General features: G+C 42.6%; 1 protein-coding gene across 7 annotated transcripts in view; it reads right to left on the reverse strand.

Moving 5' to 3' along the window:
- shld2 (shieldin complex subunit 2) overlaps window positions 1-19,553 on the reverse strand; it is a 137,577-nt gene that overhangs the window by 57,841 nt on the left and 60,183 nt on the right. For all 7 annotated transcript variants that reach the window (XM_078199687.1, XM_078199689.1, XM_078199688.1 and 4 more), the window contains 4 exons: window positions 10,189-10,296; window positions 8,155-8,349; window positions 6,277-6,411; window positions 5,066-5,272 (listed from right to left, as the gene is read on the reverse strand). In XM_078199687.1, coding sequence (XP_078055813.1) covers window positions 5,066-5,272; window positions 6,277-6,411; window positions 8,155-8,349; window positions 10,189-10,296 — 645 coding nt within the window. The remainder of the gene's footprint in view (window positions 1-5,065; window positions 5,273-6,276; window positions 6,412-8,154; window positions 8,350-10,188; window positions 10,297-19,553) is intronic.

Consider the following 19,553-nt stretch of genomic DNA (forward strand, 5'->3'; position numbering starts at 1 on the left):
ACTGGTTCCAATGTGAAGTCGCTGGAATGCTTGAGGTGTTGCCAGCTTTTCTTTATCTTTTGTTATTTTCTGTTTGCTGATCTTATTTTCTTTACTGTAGACTATAGTTATTATGTGGCATCCAAAAATACAAAATTATCTAAAATTTGAAACATGTTTGGCCAGAGTATTTCAGGTAACAGATACTCTACCTGTACATCTGCTGGTACAGATGTATTCACCCTGCCTATAAGATTTAGTCACCTTCCTTATGAGATCCTCAGAGAACTCTAATAAATTTGTCAAACAAGGCTTTCCTTGCACAAAACAATGTTAACTCTGCTTGCTTCAACGATTATTTTCTAAGTAGCTTGCTACTATCTCCATAATAATGGATTCTAACATTCTACCTTAGTCAACTCTGTCTGCAAAACTTTATTTACGTTTAAGACAACAGTTTCAGACCCAAATTTCTCACTCTTAAACTGACTGTGAAATTCGATCATGTTCTGATTACTCTTACCACAAGATCCTTTATTAAGAGGTCATTAATTACTCCTTTCTCAATACATATTACCAGCTTCAAAATAGCTTGTTCCCTGGTTGGTTCCAGAGTGTATTATTCTAAAAAATCTCTCTCAAATACATTATGAATTCATCCTCCAGGCTACTTTTGCAAATTTGATTGGTCCAATCCATATGAAGATTCACATTTTCCACAATTATTGCAGTGCCTTTCTTACAAGCCCTCATTATGTCTTGATTTATATTCTGTCCTACAGAGGAGACCTAAAACCCTGCTGTGTTACTGGCCCCTAACATAAACTTACCAATCACACATCGATAAATGGTAACAAACAACTGAGCTCTTTATTGATGAACAGATAGCTATATAGGGCTACAGCAGAGTGCCTATGTTACACATGCTATCAAGGAGTTAACACTGCTGTCTCACATGATGACATCATGTCCTGTGCCGATGTATTTTAACTGTATACATATTCAGTGACATGCTAATCAGAATATTGCACTATATATATATATATATATTAAAGCAATATCATAACTTCTTTCTTTTCCTGAAAAATAATTATACAAACAGAATATATATATATATATATATATATATATATATATAGTCAATACTATTTAATTCATATCCCAGGATTCAAATGTCTCTAAAGTATACGGCCAGTTTACTAACAGTTTACTAATAGCAAAAGCTCTCTGAGATGTGGAATTGTCAACAATGTGTTCATGATTATTTGGTGTAAATGTACAGATATCTTGTATATCTGTGCTGTGCTGGTGGTATTCCTCAACTCCACTCTCAAGAGCTAGAATAAGAATGGTTTTCAACGCTATAGGAGTAAAAAGTACATAAGTACATAAGAAATAGGAGTAGGAGTAGGCCATCTAGCCCCTCGAGCCTGCCTCGCCATTCAATAAGATCATGGCTGATCGGATAGTGGTTTAGTTCCACTTACCCGCCCGCTCCCCATAACCCTTAATTCCGTTATTGATCAGAAATCTATCTACCCGTGACTTAAAACATATTTAACGAGGGAGCCTCCACTGCTTCAATGGGCAGAGAATTCCAGAGATTCACTACCCTCTGAGAGAAGAAGTTCCTCCTCAACTCTGTTCTAAATTGACTCCCCCTTATTTTGAGGCTGTGTCTAGTTCTTGTTTCCTTTCTAAGTGGAAAGAATCTCTCTGCCTCTACCCTGTTGAGCCCCTTCATTATCTTATATGTCTCTATAAGATCTCCCCTCAGCCTTCTAAACTCCAACGAGTACAGGCCCAATCTACTCAATCTCTCCTCATAAGCTAACCCCCTCATCTCCGGTATCAACCTGGTGAACCTTCTCTGTGCTAAGGGGTTGGGGAGATGGTGGAATGGTGGTAATGTCACTGGACTAGTAATCCAGAGGCGCAGGCTAACACTCTGAGAGCAAGGGTTCAAATTCCCTCATGACAGTTGGTGAAATTTGAATTTAATTTATAAATCTGGAAAATAAAGCCATGCTTATTAATGGTGACCATGATAACTATCATCAATTGTGAAATAGATTTTTTTTCAACAAATGTCTTTTAGGAAAGGAATTCTTCAAAAAGAACAGCTCATACAGCACTGTTCTCATCGTCCTCCTCCTGGTCTTCCTCCTCATTCTCTGAATTGTTTGCAGATCTGTATCCTGCGTCGTGTTCCTTCAAGAACCCTGTCGCTAGGAACTCCAGGCAAGAAGCAGAGAAATGCTTTTCTTCTTTTAAATGGGCTATGTTCACATCTGATTAGCTGTTGTGTAATAGGTACACCCTTTATCACGTGTAGTATCTCCTATTACTATTGTTAGTCATACTGGTCCTCATCTGAAGTCCAATCAAAGGCAGCCAAGGTGTCAACCATCTTTCTGAAAACCCTGTAAAAAGTAAACTCTTATCTCCTTTAACTGTCATTTTGTGGTTTTGTCTTGCTTTCACTGGTGAGTTTCAGGAACCCCAGGGAAAACATGGATGCACAAATAAATTGGGTGGCACAGTGGTTAGCACTGCTGCCTCACAGCACTAGGGACCCGGGTTCAATTCCAGCCTCGGGTCACTGTCTGTGTGGAGTTTGCACGTTCTCCCCGTGTCTGTGTGGGATTCCTCCGGGTGCTCAAATTTCCTCCCACAGTCCAAAGACATGCAGGTTAGGTGGACAGGCCATGCTAAATTGCCCCTTAGTTTCCAAAGGTGTGTAGGTTAGGTAAATTAGCTATGGTAAATGCGTGGGGTCATGTGGATTGGGCAGAGGGGAGTGCCCTGTGTGAGGCTTTGACAAAGGATCATCTGGACTCGAAACGTCAGCTCTTTTCTCTCCTTACAGCTGCTGCCAGATTTTCCAGCATTTTCTCTTTCGGTTTCTGGGCCTGGATGGGATGTTCTTTCGATGAGTTGGTGCAGACTCGATGGGCCGAATGGTCTCTTTCTGCACTGTAAGGATTCTCCGGTTCTACATTGAACTATCACTTTAATTGAGTGATCAACATACGTTAATAGGCATCCCACATCACCCAAAGAAGAAGTGCATGCAGTTTAATGCGCTCAAGTTAAACATGGAAGTCAACAAGTTGGAACCAGATCCTCAACAGGCTTGCACTTTTACTAATTGTAACATTTGACTCGCAATCAGACACCACAAACTGCACCAAGTTAAAATTCTTCTACCACATTCAATGTAGACAACAAGGCCAACATTTCTGTCTATGCAAAGATTTCGAAGACTTGTTCAAGCCTGAGTGACAATTGTAGGTTGAACTGTGTCATTCTGTATGAAAACTCAAATATGCCATCTAGTGTCAGTCATTCAGTTCCACTGAAGAGTTGCTTTGTCAGTGATTGCTTTTCCACCATAGACAGCATGACAGTCTGCCATCCAAGAACAAGCACTTCCCAGCATCAGCAGGTAATAGGTAACTTTCCGTGGCAGGGAGGGTACTGCAGCTCAATCTGAATGCATTCTCAATTCACTGCCTTTTCCATTAAAGGCCATCGAATACTGATGAAGAGCAGAGCACCTCGGTGGCATCATACTGCCAGCGAGCCAAGATCAGGCAATTCAGCACTGACAAGAATTGAGCCCAGTGACACTCTGCTGTGAATACTTTAAAGGGATTTTGTATTTGCTGCAGAATGATATCTGTGCTCTGGAACCCTGTCTTCCTGTCTTTACACAGTTGCCACCTGCTTCCATACCCCAGTGAATCACAGAGCCCGACCTTCAACGTCAAAAGTCTGTTATTGTGGATGATCAGTCATGATCAAGTTGAATGGTGGAGCACGCGCGACAGGCTGCATGGCCTACTCCTGTTCCTAAGCTCTTAACATCTGACTGCAAGGAATGGAAGGCAAACTAGATGGACTTCAATCTACTTTTTCCTTTAGAAATTCCTACATTGCTAATCTGGTCTCACACTACAACCAGCAACAAAGTTATTGAGGAGTGACACAGCTCACTCTTACCAAAAGTGTTCCATTCCTTTGTTCCTTCTGGTGGCACAAATCAGTAACACCATTGCCCAGTGTCCCAGTTGGCTGATTTCAGTTGGGGCAGTACACAAACACTAAGACTGGGCTGAGTCATTACCCTTGTCAGTACCATTCATACCTGAGTCAGAAGGTTGTTGGTTCAAGTTATATTTCAGTGGTCTGAGCACAAAATCCAGGCTGAACTTCAGTGGAAGAGCTGTACAATTGGAGATGCCATACGTCAGATGTCAACCCAAGGCCTCATTTGCCCTCTCAAATTAATAGAAATGGTTCAAGAGGAATTCTCCCTTGACTGATATGTGTCCCTCAACCAACATTCATAAAGCAGATTATTATGGGCGGCACAGTAGTTAGCACTGCAGCCTCACAGCGCCAGGGACCCAGGTTTGATTCCCGGCTTGGGTCACTGTCTGTGTGGAGTTTGCACATTCTTCCTGTGTCTGCGTGGGTTTCCTCCGGGTGCTCCGGTTTCCTCCCACAGTCCAAAATACATGCTGGTTAGGTGCATTGGCCATGCTAAATTCTCCCTCAGTGTACCCGAAGAGGCGTCGGAGTGTGGCAACTCGGGGATTTTCACAGTAACTTCATTGCAGTGTTAATGTAAGTCTACTTGTGACACTAATAAATAAATCAATCAATCAGGTCATTAGTAGATTGCTGTTTCTGCAATTGTTATGTGCATAAATTGGCTGCAACATTTTCTACACTACAGAAGTATTTAATTGATTGTGAAGCATTTTGGGACATTGTGTGGTTGTAAAAGGCATTATATACATGTAGGTTCTTTCTTCTTAGAACCCCTGGATTAGATTTCAGAATTTCATTGTATGCATTTACACAAATATTAGCCATTTGGGCCAGGTGCCCGAGGCCTGAAGCCAGACAAGGAGAGGAGAATATTAGAGTGATAACTCTTCCTTAAATAAAATGCTGACTGTTTCACAAATACCATCAGAGAAATAAATTGGAAATACTCATGAATTCAACTCACTGTTGAGCAAAACGTGTGACCATTGGTTATGATGCTGTTGCCATCAAATAGCTATGTACGCACCTGAATACCTAGTGCGAAGCAGGATGGGAAGGTCCATCACTTTAATAGAGGCTGTTTTGCTGGGTTGGTACTTGGCCCTGAATGCAATGGCTCTTTCATCATCATCAAATAAACACTCGCAGGATGACCAAGGTGTGGTATGTAGTTCTAGATCTCCGGTGATGGGATTTTGGAAGACCAGCAGATATCTGAAGTCCCAAACATGACCTGAAAGATCCAGAGATACAGCAATAATTTGCTCTAGCTAACAGTACACACAATGGTAAGAAGAGGCAGGGTTATCAGATTAACTGGATGGAGACAGTAGAAATGTAGTACTGTCCATACAGAACAGGAAATCACAGTTACAATGCCCAGTCTGTACTGAATTAACTGAACTGGCCAGGCTTATTATTTAATTACCCTGTGCATAGTCATAGACCAAGCAATAGCCTTGTCAGTGGCTAGATGCACTTCTTTCAGCCACCTTCAGGTTTAAATCAGTGGACACATCTCCAACAACGTGAGTCATTGTTCGGATTGCACCACAGCTGTAGCCTGAGTGATCTTGGTGATCCCACTGACATTAGGTGGTTGTACAGGGATAGCATTGGGATCAGAGGTTTAATGGATCAGCATTCTCATCACAGCCTGTTGTCCAGTACATGAGAAAATGATATTACAAAGGAAAAAATATCAAAACTCTTGTTTTCCTGAGAGTATGTGAGGGTCACAGTATCCAGTCTGCACAGGAGAAGCTAATGATCCTCCTAGGGTATTAAATTCAACAAGTCTGCATTTGAAGAATCCCGGTATCACAGAATCAAAAATTGCCAAGATTAATGAACACGACTTACTGAATGGAAAATTAAGCCATGGATCCCGCTAATCAAAGGCCATTGATCTTTTCCATTGTGTGAGGACTGTGAATTCACCACTCACTTCTTAGTTAAATGGCCTGAGAACTCTCCGTATCTCAATTTACCAAAGAGGAAGCAACAGTTCCAGAATCAGTGGAAGAAACTGGGTCGGGAAACAGGCTTTCCATTGTTTAATTATCCTTACACAGCAACCTTTATGAACTATATTCACTCCTTACAGCAACTGTGCCTCATTACCTCAAGGACAATGCTTACTTACAGCATCCCTAATTACCACAGGTCACTCCTTACACATGCTGTTCATCATTCTCCCTCAGTCACTCATATTTCTAGATGTTAAGTTTCACTTACCCAATTTCCTTTGGATCTGAGCATGCCAGGTTATCCCATTTCCCCAAAGCGTTAGTGTGCCTGGTTGGCCTTTGACCTGCTCCACGCTCAGCACTACCTTCTGTTGCTCCTTCCCACGATATGTGTAGGTGTTCTCTGTATGCAAGATTATGTTACATTACACAGTGCACCATCAGCAGCAGTAACTCAAAAGTACTTTACTGAACAGAATCACAAAATGGTGGGAATGTTTGAACCTGCTTGGTTAATGATCCATGTTTGGGTGTCACATGATAAATACTGAACTGGTCCTTACCCAACACCCAAACACAGTTTGTAGCTGGATCATCAGACAGTAATCAGAAAGAGACCCCTGGTGAATTAGCCCTTCCCTAATCCTCCTGGTTCCTGTGGAGAAGGGGGGTTTCCTGCTCTGACCTTCCATTATGTCATTAACAACAAAATCTAACAATGAAAGCTGTACAAGGCTTAACTTGAAATGTCTCTAATGTGAGGAACTCTTGATTCAATAGAATGAAGGTCAGAATAACGTTGATTTACATCAAAAGCCACTATTTCAGAGAATCGGGTGGGAATGCCAGCCTTTCACCTCCAAGTCAAAGTTTAAAGGAAAGTTAAAAGAAACACTTGGTTTTCAGGAAGAACTTCTCAGGAAGTTCCAAAATGCTTTACAACCACTGAAGGTGTAATTACAGTTGTAATGTAACTAACAGCAATGTGATAATGGATAAGATACTAAGTAATAGTGATGTTGATTGAAAATTGACTACAGGATCATGGCACAAATCACAGAATGGTGACAACGCAGAAGGAGGCCATTCACTTATATCAATGCCGACTCTCCGCAAGAGCAACTCATCTAGTCCTACTTCTTCCGCCTTTTCCCCATTGATCTGAAAATGTTGCCTTTTCACGTGCTTATACAATTCCCCTTTGAAAGTCAAGATTGAATTGGACTCTACCAGATCTCAGGCAGTACATTCCAGATTCTAAACACTTGCGTAAAAATATTTTTCCTCAAACTTTTGGTCACGTGATTTAATATCTCTTTGTGTGTTAGGGTCAAATTTGATCCGATAACATTCCTATGCAGCACCTTGGGATGTTTTATTAAGTTAGAGAGGCTATATAAATGCAAATTGCTGTTGCTTCTCAGTGGGGAGAGTTCCATTCTCCAGCAGTAATGTCCCTCACCATGATGGACATGAGCTTTTCTCTGTACTGAATGTGGTTGACTCTCAACAGCCCTCTGAAATGGCCGAGCAAGCTCCTCAGTTATCACCACCATCTTCTCAAGGGCAACAAGGGATGGGCAATAAATGCTGGCTTAGCCAGCGACGCCCATGCCCATGAATGAATAAAAAAAAAAATCAGATGGAAGCCAACCCTCGATTGGTAAATACACCCCTAATTTGGAAATCAACAATTTGTACTTATTTTACACTTTTAACATAGCAAAATGTCTCAAGGTGCCTAACCAGAGCGACACAATACAAACAAATTGCAGAAGGTAGAGAAGGTACCGGGTCAGATCACCAAAAAACTTGGATATAGCAGTCAGAAAATCAGCTGTGTTTGATTTTGAGTCTGTGCTGAATCAGCTGATCTCAGATTAGAAACAGCCAGAGAAGGAATGACATCACTATCCAGGATTCCCATTGCTCTTCAGGGGCCAATGCTGAGAGCTGCACTTTGTCCATGGTTAAACAGCTTAATTGCCACACTCTTGGTCTAGTGCTCACACAATAACCGTTTGGGTAAGGTTTTAGGGTGGGAGGTAGGGTGGGAAAGAGTGGGTTCCAGTGGATTTTTGCTACTTCCAGAAGAGAAAGGGAAGTAACATCGGGAAAAAATTGGGAGAGATCAGAGAACACAGACCTGAGAGCACAGTGATGAAGACAACTTTGAGTCGTGCATGTACTACCATGCCTGGTTGCAGTTTATAAATGTTCACATACTGCATGGACTCTAGACGCTGATGGTTTGTGGGCTCCACTGTCAAAAGATGGGAGTGCTGAGCTGAAATGTATGCTATTAGCTCCTTCAGTGCCATTGCATTCACTGTTTGGGACCCTTAGAAACAAAACATTCAGGAAAAGTTAGCATAATTCACACAGATAAATGTTCAACAGACAAAATTTACATGTTAGAGCTACACAAATAAACTGACACCAATCTTGAACCACTGGAACTAGCATTGATGGGAGACATTTAGACCAGGTTACAAGGATTAGGACTGAAACTGAAGGAACAGCGCTCCTGTTCAAAGATCCAAGTATAGCACGGTAGCACAGGCAGCACGGTAGCACAGTGGTTCGCACTGCTGCTTCACAGCTCCAGGGACCTGGGTTCGATTCCCGGCTTGGGTCACTGTCTGTGTGGAGTTTGCACATTCTCCTCTGCGTGGGTTTCCTTCGGGTGCTCCGGTTTCCTCCCACAGTCCAAAGATGTGCAGGTTAGGTTGATTGGCCATGCTAAAATTGTCCCTTAGTGTCCTGAGATGTGTAGGTTAGAGGGATTAGCGGGTAAATGTGTCAGGATATGGGGGTAGGGCCTGGGTGGGATTGTGGTCGGTGCAGACTCGATGGGTCGAATGGCCTCCTTCTGCACTGTAGGGTTTCTGTGATCTGTGATGAGCAGTTGCTAATAACAGACAGGAAGAGCTTCCAATTGACTTCAGGATCATGTCACTCAATCCAATGCTTTCAATCTGGGTCACCTCACTCAATCCAGTGCCTTTAACAGCAACATGCAAGGACCAAACCCAAACAGACTTTAAGTCGATTAACAATCTTAATAAACAATCATACCTAGCCACCTGAATCCTAATTGAGATTTGGCCTCAATCAATCGTAGTCTCAACACCCTAGACTCACTCTGAACTCCAGTCTCAACACCCAGACTTGTGCTAAACCCAATTTAAAGATGCAGATATATCCTAAACCACAGACCCAATATCCAGAGCCGCCCTGAATCTCAGCCTCAGCATCTAGATTTGTCCTAAACTCCATTCTTAAAAGTTAAAGTTTATTTATTGGTCACAAGCAAGGCTTACATTAATAACTGCAATGAAGTTACTGTGAAATTCCCCTAGTCGCCACACTCCGGCGCCTGTTACACCTAGACTTGTCCTAAACGCAACTTAAACACGCAGATATGTCCTAAACCACAGACTTAATATCCAGGCTTGCTCTGAATTTCAGTCCCAACAGGCAAACTCATCCTGAATCTTAACCTTGACAAACAGCTTCCGAATGCCAGCTTCAAATGACAATCACATTCATCAGTCCTTCATGCTGACTTCACTTTTCCTTACCTTCCCCAGCCCTCAAACATTCCCCATGAGTAGGGCTAATCCATTACAAATTCAACAGAATAAATTACAAGTGATTGGACTGACATCAAGGTTATAGGGGTGGCTGTGAAGTTTCATTGCCAATATTGACTTATACAAGAGCACAGTATCAGGAGCAGGGGTAGAGCATGTGGCTCCTCGTGCCTGCTCCATCTTTGAGTACAATCGTGGCAGATCTTGGGGCTTCAACTCCACTTGCCCGCCTTCTCCTCATTTCCCTCGATTCCCTGAGAGACCAAAAATCTGTCTATCCTAGCTTTAAATGTATTCAAATACAGAGTTTCTCGAGACACCAGCATAATAGCCTGATTTACTCTGACAACCTGTGAGCCTTCACTCTGGTACTAGAGTCCGGTGCAATTTATTCTTCATAATTATCACTCTGAGTGGAGGTGAAATCATTCAAGCTTTGTTATCTCAGTAGCAGCCTCACAGCAACAGCACTGCTGCTGTTTACTTTGGGTCAAGTATTGAACTTTCTCCTGCGTTTTTGCATCCTAACTCAAGCGCACGAGTGTTAATGCCCTTTTTTCTTATGCTAAGAATAAAGCACTCACACTGTGCAGTCTGAATCTGTAAGTAGGGACCCAGCTTGATCACTTTACTCCTTGGGGTGGATTGCAACAACTCCTCTCCCTGCCACTGGTTGTGATGTACAGCAACATCTGAAAGGACAGAAACACAAACAAATTACCCACCAATACAAGGGAACCTCGATGCCACCTCTCCTGTCAAAATATTCAAGGGATTGTTTTTCACTTATACACGCGCTTTCAACCTGATTGAGAATTTTAACAGCCCAAAAGATATTTGCAGTAAAGCTGAGGGGCTATTCTTTTTGTTTTCAAATTGTAAATATGCAGACAACTGGAAAAATCGCTGGCTTCAGCAGCGCTAAGGAGATTCTGACGACCTACTTTTATATTAACGAAGCTGGATTGCATTTCTGTGCATGGGGTTAGTACAACCATTTAGACTACAACATGTTTTGTTTCCTTAATATGCTCTACTTAACATAGCTCATTCTGCACCTGAAACACAAAATTAGAAACCATTACATTTATCCCTTAAATTTTTAAGGGAATTTGTGTAAATCAATACTTTCAGAAGAGGTGGTTTTGGGGGGAAAAATCACTTTGTAAATTATAACACAAACTATCTCCCCTTCACAGCTCGGCTCAGAGGGCAGCACTCTCGCCTCACGTTAGAATGTTGTCATGTCAGTTCATGCCCCACTAGAGGTTTAAGCATATAATTTAGTCTGGCACTGCAGTGTAATATTGAGTTGTGCTGTCGGAGTTGCTGTCTTTCAGACAAGACATTAAACATTGATCTGTGAATGTAACAGATGCCAAGTAAATTCAAACAAACAAAAAGAGAATTCCTGGTGCCGCAGCCAATATTTTTCCATCAGTCAATTCCACTTAAAAGGACCAACGAACTGGCTATTCATCTCATTTGTTGTTTGTGGGTTACTCCTGTAGAGTAGCTGTCCGAGGCATGACAGCGATCCTGCTTCAACTGTAAAGCATTGGATCTATGGTATGAAAAATTCAAGATACATTTCAGTTCTTGTTGTTTTAATGATTGAAGTTTCTAAACCACGAACTCAGTTTGCTAGACACTAATTCCAACCCTTTCCCCGAAGCGGAGGCTGAACAAAACTATTCACAACCTTGGTGCCATACCTGACCTTGAGATGAGCATCCAGCCACAAGTTCACACCATCACCAGGACCATCTATGTCCACTACTGTAACATTCCCCTCATCTCCCATCTTTGCCCCAGCTCCTTTTATGCTGAACTCTTTTTTTTTGTTTCCCTTCTAGACTTAGTTATTACAATGTGCTCCTGGCTAACCTCCATTCTCCCACATTCCATACATTCCTGCTCATCAAAAACTCAGCTGTAGTAACCTAACTTCCCTCATCAATCTTCCCTGTGTTTGTTGCCCTACATTGCCTCTATTTGCCAACACCTCAAATTAAAAATTCTCACCCTTATTTCAAATCCTCCAAGGCCTAGGTCGGGAGGGGGGGGGGTTTGCACAGCATGGTGGGTGGTCAGCACCTCACAGTACCAGGAGCCTGCATTCGATTCCCAGCTTGGGTTGCTGTCTGTGTGGAGTCTGCACATTCTCCCTGTGCATTGCGTGGGTTTCCTCCAGGTGCTCTGGTTCCCTCCCACAGTCCGAAAGACATGTTGGTTAGGTGCATTGGCCATGCTAAATTCTCCCTCATTGTACCTGAACAGGCAGCGGAGTGTGGCGACTAGGGGATTTTCACAGCAACTTCATTGCAGTGTTAATGTGACACTAAACTTAAACTCTCTGTTATCTCCTTCAGCCGTACAACCCTCTCAGATTTCTGCACTTCTCCATATCTGACCTCTTGTTCATCCCTGATTTTCATCGTTCCACCATCATTGGCCGTGCTTTCAGCTGGCTGAGCCCCAAGCTCTGGAATTCCCTCCCTTCACTCCTCCACCTCCTTTCAGATATTCCTTAAAATATAACTCTTTAATCAAGCATTTGGTCATTTGCCCTAATATCTCCTTAAGTGGCTTGGTTGTCAAATTTTCTTTGATAATATTCCTTTGAAGTATCTTGGGACATGTTAATATGTTCAAAGTATATTTATAGAAAGATATACAAATGCAAAATGTTACTGTCAGTCATTGCCACTCAGGGTTCAGTTGAACTTTATCAACCTGAGCAACAAGCGACAGGATTTATTCATTAGAAACAGAAAGATTTCCTGTGCACTGATCCAAAATTGTGCACTCATTTCTAAAGAATGGGTTTACTCCTTGTGCACAGAGTAATCTTTCTGCTGTATTTAATGTAAGTGTTTCTCCTCTCTGTGCCCTGCAACACCCCCCTCCATCCACCCCCGTCCCCATATTCAGCAGAGGGCTGTAGTTTATAAAGATTCATCAATAATGCAACTTGCTACCACTATACACCAAAACCAGGAGTTCTGTGCAAAGCAGTTGTAATGATACCTCCGTTGCTACTGCATGATAACCAAAAGGATGAGAGATTAGTCCACTGATTTTAACTTAACACCTATGCTCTGAAGTCAAGGCCGCCTTATCTCACATTCCAGCACTCACAGCACCTCCATGCACTGCGTTTGGCTGATAAACCCACCCGAACTGATGGGAGAGGGCAACAGAATATAAACTGATTATAAACACAAGCTTGTTGCTCTCTTTCTCTCCTGAAAGTGTTAGGGTAGAACCTACTTGTGCCAGCTACCCTCAAGTTTTTATTCCAATTCAATCAAATCAAGTCCAATTCAGATTCTCAACAAGTTGAGACATTCCTGATCCAAGCTGACAAGACAGGGCTCTCACCTCCTGTCTTGGGCTTGATCTACATGATCCAAGCTGATTGGAGCAGGCATTGCACCTCCTCCAAGGCTTGATCTCATTTGCATCTTAGCCAAAAGGCCGAGATGCCGCTTTAAAACATTGCTTCAAATGAAGCTAAAATGCAACCTAATGACTTCAACCAAGCACAGCATGTCGATACTACACTTGATCTTTGAGCCCTCCAGCTACCCTCAAGTACCTCACCAAAGTGAGGAAGAAGAACCTGAATTAATTTAGCATTTTTCACAAATTCAGGACATTCAAAAACACTTTACACCTTTTAAAGTGCAGTGTTGTAATATGTAGAAACACGGCAACTAATTTGTGCACTAGAGAATTCCAGTGGTTTTTTTGGTGCACACTGTCGAAAGGTTAAATTCTAAAAAATATTTCCTAATATAGATTTCTGTGAATCAGAGGAAATTGTGTCACTTGCTAATTGAGAGGTGTAAGAATGGCCGGCACATTTTAGTACAATGCACAATGGCCTCTTCACAGATGACACTCATTTTACATAATTTAAATAAAACAATAATCCCAGAATAATTTTAACTGCTCTCGGCAGCTGATGTAAATCAGCTGACACTTGAGAGAGAAAGAGCTGAGGAGCCAGTGAAGCTAGACCCAGCTCTCAGCATGGCCCTGGTCTGGTGGACATGGCCCTGGTCTGGTGGACATGGCCCTGGTCTGGTGGACATGGCCCTGGTCTGGTGGACATGGCCCTGGTCTGGTGGACATGGCCCAGCCCTCTTCTCATTCAAAGCTCACATAGGTCTTCAAACTCTGAACAAAGCCTAATCAACAGCCCACTTAGACAAACCCTAGCAATGTATTCATTTAAAATTCACATCCTTGACATCAAATCCCTACACAGTCTCACAATTCCCTATCTTGGTAACCCCCTCCAGTCCTACAACCTCTCCACCCTGTTTCTATACTTCTCAGTTTCCTACACCCCATACCTTCAGCTGTCGAAGGACTAAGCCGTGGAATTCTCTTCACCCTTAAACCTCCCTTTCTTCAAGAAGTTCCTGAAAATCTACTTCTTTGACCAAAATGATGGTCTCCGGTCATATTGCCTCATGTGGATCGGTGTCAAGTTTGGCTGATTGCACGCCTGTGAAGCCTCTTGGGACATTTTACTGTGTTAAAGGCACTATATAAATACAAGCTATTGTTGTTAATGATACTGAGTAGATATACTGAAACACTCAGCAGCTGCCCAGTCGAAGCACTTACAAGGGAACTCCAAATATTGGTTGCAATTTGCTCTCCTTCTCTGATGAAGGGCCTGAATCTTGCTGGGGTGCAGCTGTACAATGTGGACAGCCATAACGGTGCCTCACCTAGGGCTCTTTCTCTCTCACGTGTCAGCTGATTTACATCAGCTGCCGAGAGCAGTTAAAATTATTCTGGGATTATTGTGTTATTTAAATTATGTGAAATGAGTGTCATCTGTGAAGAGGCCATTGTGCGTTGTACTAAAATGTGCCGGCCATTCTTACACCTCTCAATTAGCAAGTGACACAATTTCCTCTGATTCACAGAAAACTATATTAGGAAATGCTTTTTAGAATTTAACCTTTCGACAGTGTGCACCAAAAAAACCACTGGAATTTTCCTGCGCACAAATTAGCTGCCATGTTTCTACAAATTACAACACTGCACTTTAAAAGGTGTAAAGTGTTTTTGAATGCCCAAGGGATCTTTATACTGAAATAGTGGCAAAACAGCTCAGCCTGATACAATCCTCTTTCACCACCAACAGATGTGGAGATGCCGGCATGGGACTGGGGTGGGCACAGTAAGAAGTCCCGGTGGAGCTCATCCGATGAAGGAGCAGCGCTCCGAAAGCTTGTGATTCCAAATAAACCTGTTGGACTTTAACCTGGTGTTGTGAGACTTCTTACTGTGACCACCAACAGAGGGGTGGGAGCCACTGGATAGCGTTTCTAATCTAGAACACTGCAGCTTCCTACATGGCAACAGTGATTATACTCTAACAAAAAAAGATCTTTGGTTGTGAAATGCATTGATCAAAATCTTGACAGCCCCTATATAAATGAGTCTTTTCTTCATCTGCCAGATTGCCTGAAACCAGCTAAGTCAACACAGATCAGTTCCCGAGCTTCAGATCTTAGTACTACAACATGTAATTACAGTCATTCTGACAAACTCCCTTAAGTACCCTGATCAACGTTACATGTTCTATTACAGCTGGACTGTCATCCCGATAAGTACAGGGTCTGTGCTGAAGGCCTAGAGATTTGTGAATGTTATTCTCATAATCAAAAAGTCTCATATCGGAAAACAGAAGGTTATCAATAAACATAAAATATCAGAAGCTGGAAATTTGACACAACAGAAAATGGTGGAAATATTTAGTCAGTTAGCATTTGTGAGGAGAACAGAGGAGTTAATGTTTCAGGAGCCGATCCTTCCTCAAAGAGGGAAAATACATCAAAAATCAGAGCAAAGCAGAAGAAAGCTTGGTACAGGCCAGAAAAAAATGGATAAACTATGAAGCGCCCGAGTTTAAAAAGGACCTAATTAAATTGGCAGAATTGACATTAGCGTAAGACAGTAGGGGGCCTAATGTGAGAAATCAAAGAAATTAAAGACATTTATGAGCCACAGAGAAATTGTGAATAGTTCAAGCAGTGGGAAATGAGGCAGGTTGAAATGGAAGCCTTATCCCACCTACTGAGCTTCACACAATCACTGTATCTGATATATAAAATCTGTATCTCATGAATGTCTTCAATTTCTCTCATTATTATGACTTTGACATTTAACCAGCTCATGTTTTCCACTCCAGCACCCTCCAGGTTACTCTGCTTTTTCTGTACGTGTGCGTGTGCATATTTCCCCGCCTTGTTCTACATTTTAAATGCCATTCATCTTGCAATATCTCCTGGCTCTGATGAAGGATCCATAAATTAAATATTCATTTGTCTGCTCTCTCTACACTTGCTGTTAACCAACTGAGCCTTTTCCCGTACTTTTTCATCTTGTTTAGAACATTACCAATGCTTATTTATTTTATAATTTCACCCTTCATCTTGTGGACTTGTATTACTGGCATTTGTAGGTAGTTGTCTGATTAGAGAGAGCCAGAATAAAAAGCAGCCCTGGAGGTGAGCAATGTCAATGTTGTCACCCACCTCTGCAGGGATAATGTTCTATATCTCAGGAGCTGATGCCACTGTCACTCAGCGTGTATACCATCCGATTAAAACCATCAACACACTTACTGGAATTATTTTTCACCAAGTAAATGGATGATCCAGCAAAATAATGTACTTATATTTTAGAAGGTGTTTGATAAAGTTCCACAATATAATTGGCAGCCAGCATGGGTTTGTTAAATTGTATTTGACTAACGGATTTAGGTACAAGTCATTTCAGATTGTTCTTTCCCCACAGAACTACTTTCGTCCCATCTCAACTCATTTTTTTCTCATCTTGTCCGGTCTCTCCCCATCGACATCCATGACCTTCTTCACAGGCCCTCTGCCATTCTGGCAGTTTCCTGGTGACAGCAGTTTTCTTTCTACCTTGGATGTCCAGTCACTCGCTCTACATCTCATCCGACACCAGGACACCTTGAGGGTTTCCTATATCTTCAAATGAATGGAATCGCAACCCGTTCCCATCTACCACCAGCCTTTCAGTGCTGGAGGGCCTGTTCTTGGCCCTCTAGCTTTGAGAGCCCACCCACTTTGGGGAAAATCACTACCATGTGGCTGTTTCCCACATAGTGCAGGTTTATGAAGCCCATTTGACCTCAATGTCTGGGTTAAAGGGGCAACATCATGCTCATTAACTCAGTTTCCTTCCCCACAGATGCTGTCAGACTTGCTGAGTTATTTCTAGCATTTTCTATTTTAATTTTCAAACTTGATTGAGTTCCTTGATGAATCAGTGGAGAAGTTTGATGAAGGTGAACTTTCAAAAGACTTTGATTACCAGATAATAGACTTGTTCACAAACTGAAGAGTGTTAACTGGACAGTGGCAGCATAGGTACAAAATTGGCCAAGATACAGAAGACAAAGGTAGTAGCGAACAGTTGTTTTTCAGACTGGAGGGAAGCCTGCAGTTGTAGCTCCTAGGGGGTCAGTGTTCGGCCCAATGATCTTTGAGATACACAGTAAACTAATGATTTGGATACAGATAGCGTAATTTCAATGTTTGCAGATAACATAAAATTCAAAATGTAATAGGGTAAGGAGGATAATAGGGTTCAGGAGGATGTGGACAGATTGGTGAAAAGAGCAGATTCATGGTGGACCTGATTTAATGCAGAGAAGTGTTGAAATGGTGTAACTTTAAAGGATGTGCAGGGAGAGAGACAACAGGGACACTGTGTACTCAAATCTTTGAAGATGACAGGCCTGCAAACTTACATTGATTCTCTGGGAGTAGGCAGCGTTGCAAGACATTACCTGTATAGTATTCCTCACTGATATCATTGAAGAAATATGTAAGTCATGCTGGTAGTGGCGCTGTCTGCCCCTAGCAATCAATGTAATTGACTTGAAGCAGTGCCACACAAATTGATTTTCTCCCCTCTACTTCAACACTGTAATAGAACGAGTGACTCTTCAAAAACATCAAGCTAGTGGTTTGAAACAGGTGCATACAATTGTACCCATAGAATCCCTACAGTGCAGAACGAGGCCATTTGGCCCATCAAGTCTGCACTGACAACAATCCCACCTTGGTCCTATCCCCTTAACCCCACATATTTACCCTGCTAATCCCTCTAACCTACGCATCCAGGGACACTAAGGGACAACTTAGCATGGCCAATGTACCTAACCCTGTGGGAGGAAACGGGAGCACCCGGAGGAAACCCACGCAGACAAGGGGAGAATGTGCAGACTCTGCACAGACAGTGACCCAAGCTGGGAATCGAACCCAGGTCCCTGGAGCTGTGAGGCAGCAGTGCTAACCACTGTGCCACCCCTTCATTCCTTGCTATGATCTTGCGATGTGAACTGAGCCCCTATTATGCCTCTAATCAATACATCCTCATTGTTATTTATCACATTACGACCCCCATAGAGACCGATAACTTTTAAAAATAGATTTGAATTTCCAGTGACCAAAGGATCACATAACAAGATGTCATGCTTTAGGACTTTTAATGTAACAAAGACACTAAAATCAAGATTGATGAAATGTTACTCATTCGAAAGTAACTACAGTAATGATGTCCCCTTTAACCTTCTAACACAACCAAAATCTCCCACAGTGCATTTGTACAGGACATCATCGCACTCTCTGCAGAATTGGAACCTTTACAGGAAGCAGTCCAAATTTACTCCCAACTTCCAACAGGCTTGTTTCTCCCTGTTTCCCTGTCCTACATCCAGTGCTAATCGAAAGTCATTTCCCTGTCTTTTCTCTCTCTTTGTCCAGGATCTCTGAATCAGACTGCCTGAGATTCCTTGGGTGGTATTTAATGAAGGAGGTGGGGGTCTTGCCTGCCATCTGGAGAGCTGGCGTGAGACCCGCATCACCGTCTTTAGGGGAGGCCCGGCAAAGTAAGAGTCCCTCTCAGGCCTTCCCATGCATCAAGGAACCTGGAGGACGCAAGTTCCACCCCCTGAGAGCTGCTGACTAGTTAAGGCCGGCAGCTTGCACGGTTTGGCTGACAATGTACACATATAAGGCCCAAGACCCAGGCCACACGCAAGCGATGGCGGAAGGGAGGGTGCAGGGTGGAGATCTAAGGGAGTTTGAGAGCAGCAGGATCAACAGCAAGTGCAGGCTCTTGGTGGGCCTTCCTTTACTGACGACAGATCCCTCAATCAGGTACTGAATGCCTCTGAATGAGGGACACCTGCTGGAGCCAGCAAATAACCCTGTTAAGGCACAGGTTTGCTCATCATTCTCCCTTATAGGCGGGTATCACTGCCTGCTCTTTGGTTAATACCAGTGGCAGTGGAATGAGGCCGTTTAGTGTTCTATGGGTCTTCCCACAATGGACTTAACTGGGGTGGAGGTGGAAGATGGCAGGATTCCCACCCACCACACTTCCACCCGATTAAATGCCCTCCCTCTACCAAACTCACATTAAATTTTGTGCTGTAAAACTGCACTAAGCCAAGTCGGCTCCTGTTGTCTTTGTGTTCAGATGTGGAAGCTGCCATTTGGGTTTCTACAGCTTTTGACCCGGGCCCCCCAATCCCCTTGGCAAACAGTTCACATTGACTTATCACCAGGCTGAATTGGTAGGAAGTCACATGTTCCATTTTACCTTGAAACAAAAAGACTTTTTAAAACATTACCAGCTTATAAAACCTTGCACTTGTAATAATTAAGTGGCTAAAAATGTCACTATTGAGGTAATTGATCAAGTAGAATATAGCGGTTGGTCCCAAGTCAAGCAAAACCTGAGCAATTGTACATTTTCCAATTGCCACTACTGCTGAATCTTGATCAGCTGTACAGCTCAATAGCACCATCTGGTGGTTGAAATCAAGGGCTAAAACTTCCAGGCTCTGAAAATGTTTGCGCACTGGGACCCCTTTATTTTC

Source organism: Mustelus asterias, chromosome 28 (genome assembly GCF_964213995.1).
Source record: "Mustelus asterias chromosome 28, sMusAst1.hap1.1, whole genome shotgun sequence".
Lineage (NCBI taxonomy): Eukaryota > Metazoa > Chordata > Chondrichthyes > Carcharhiniformes > Triakidae > Mustelus > Mustelus asterias.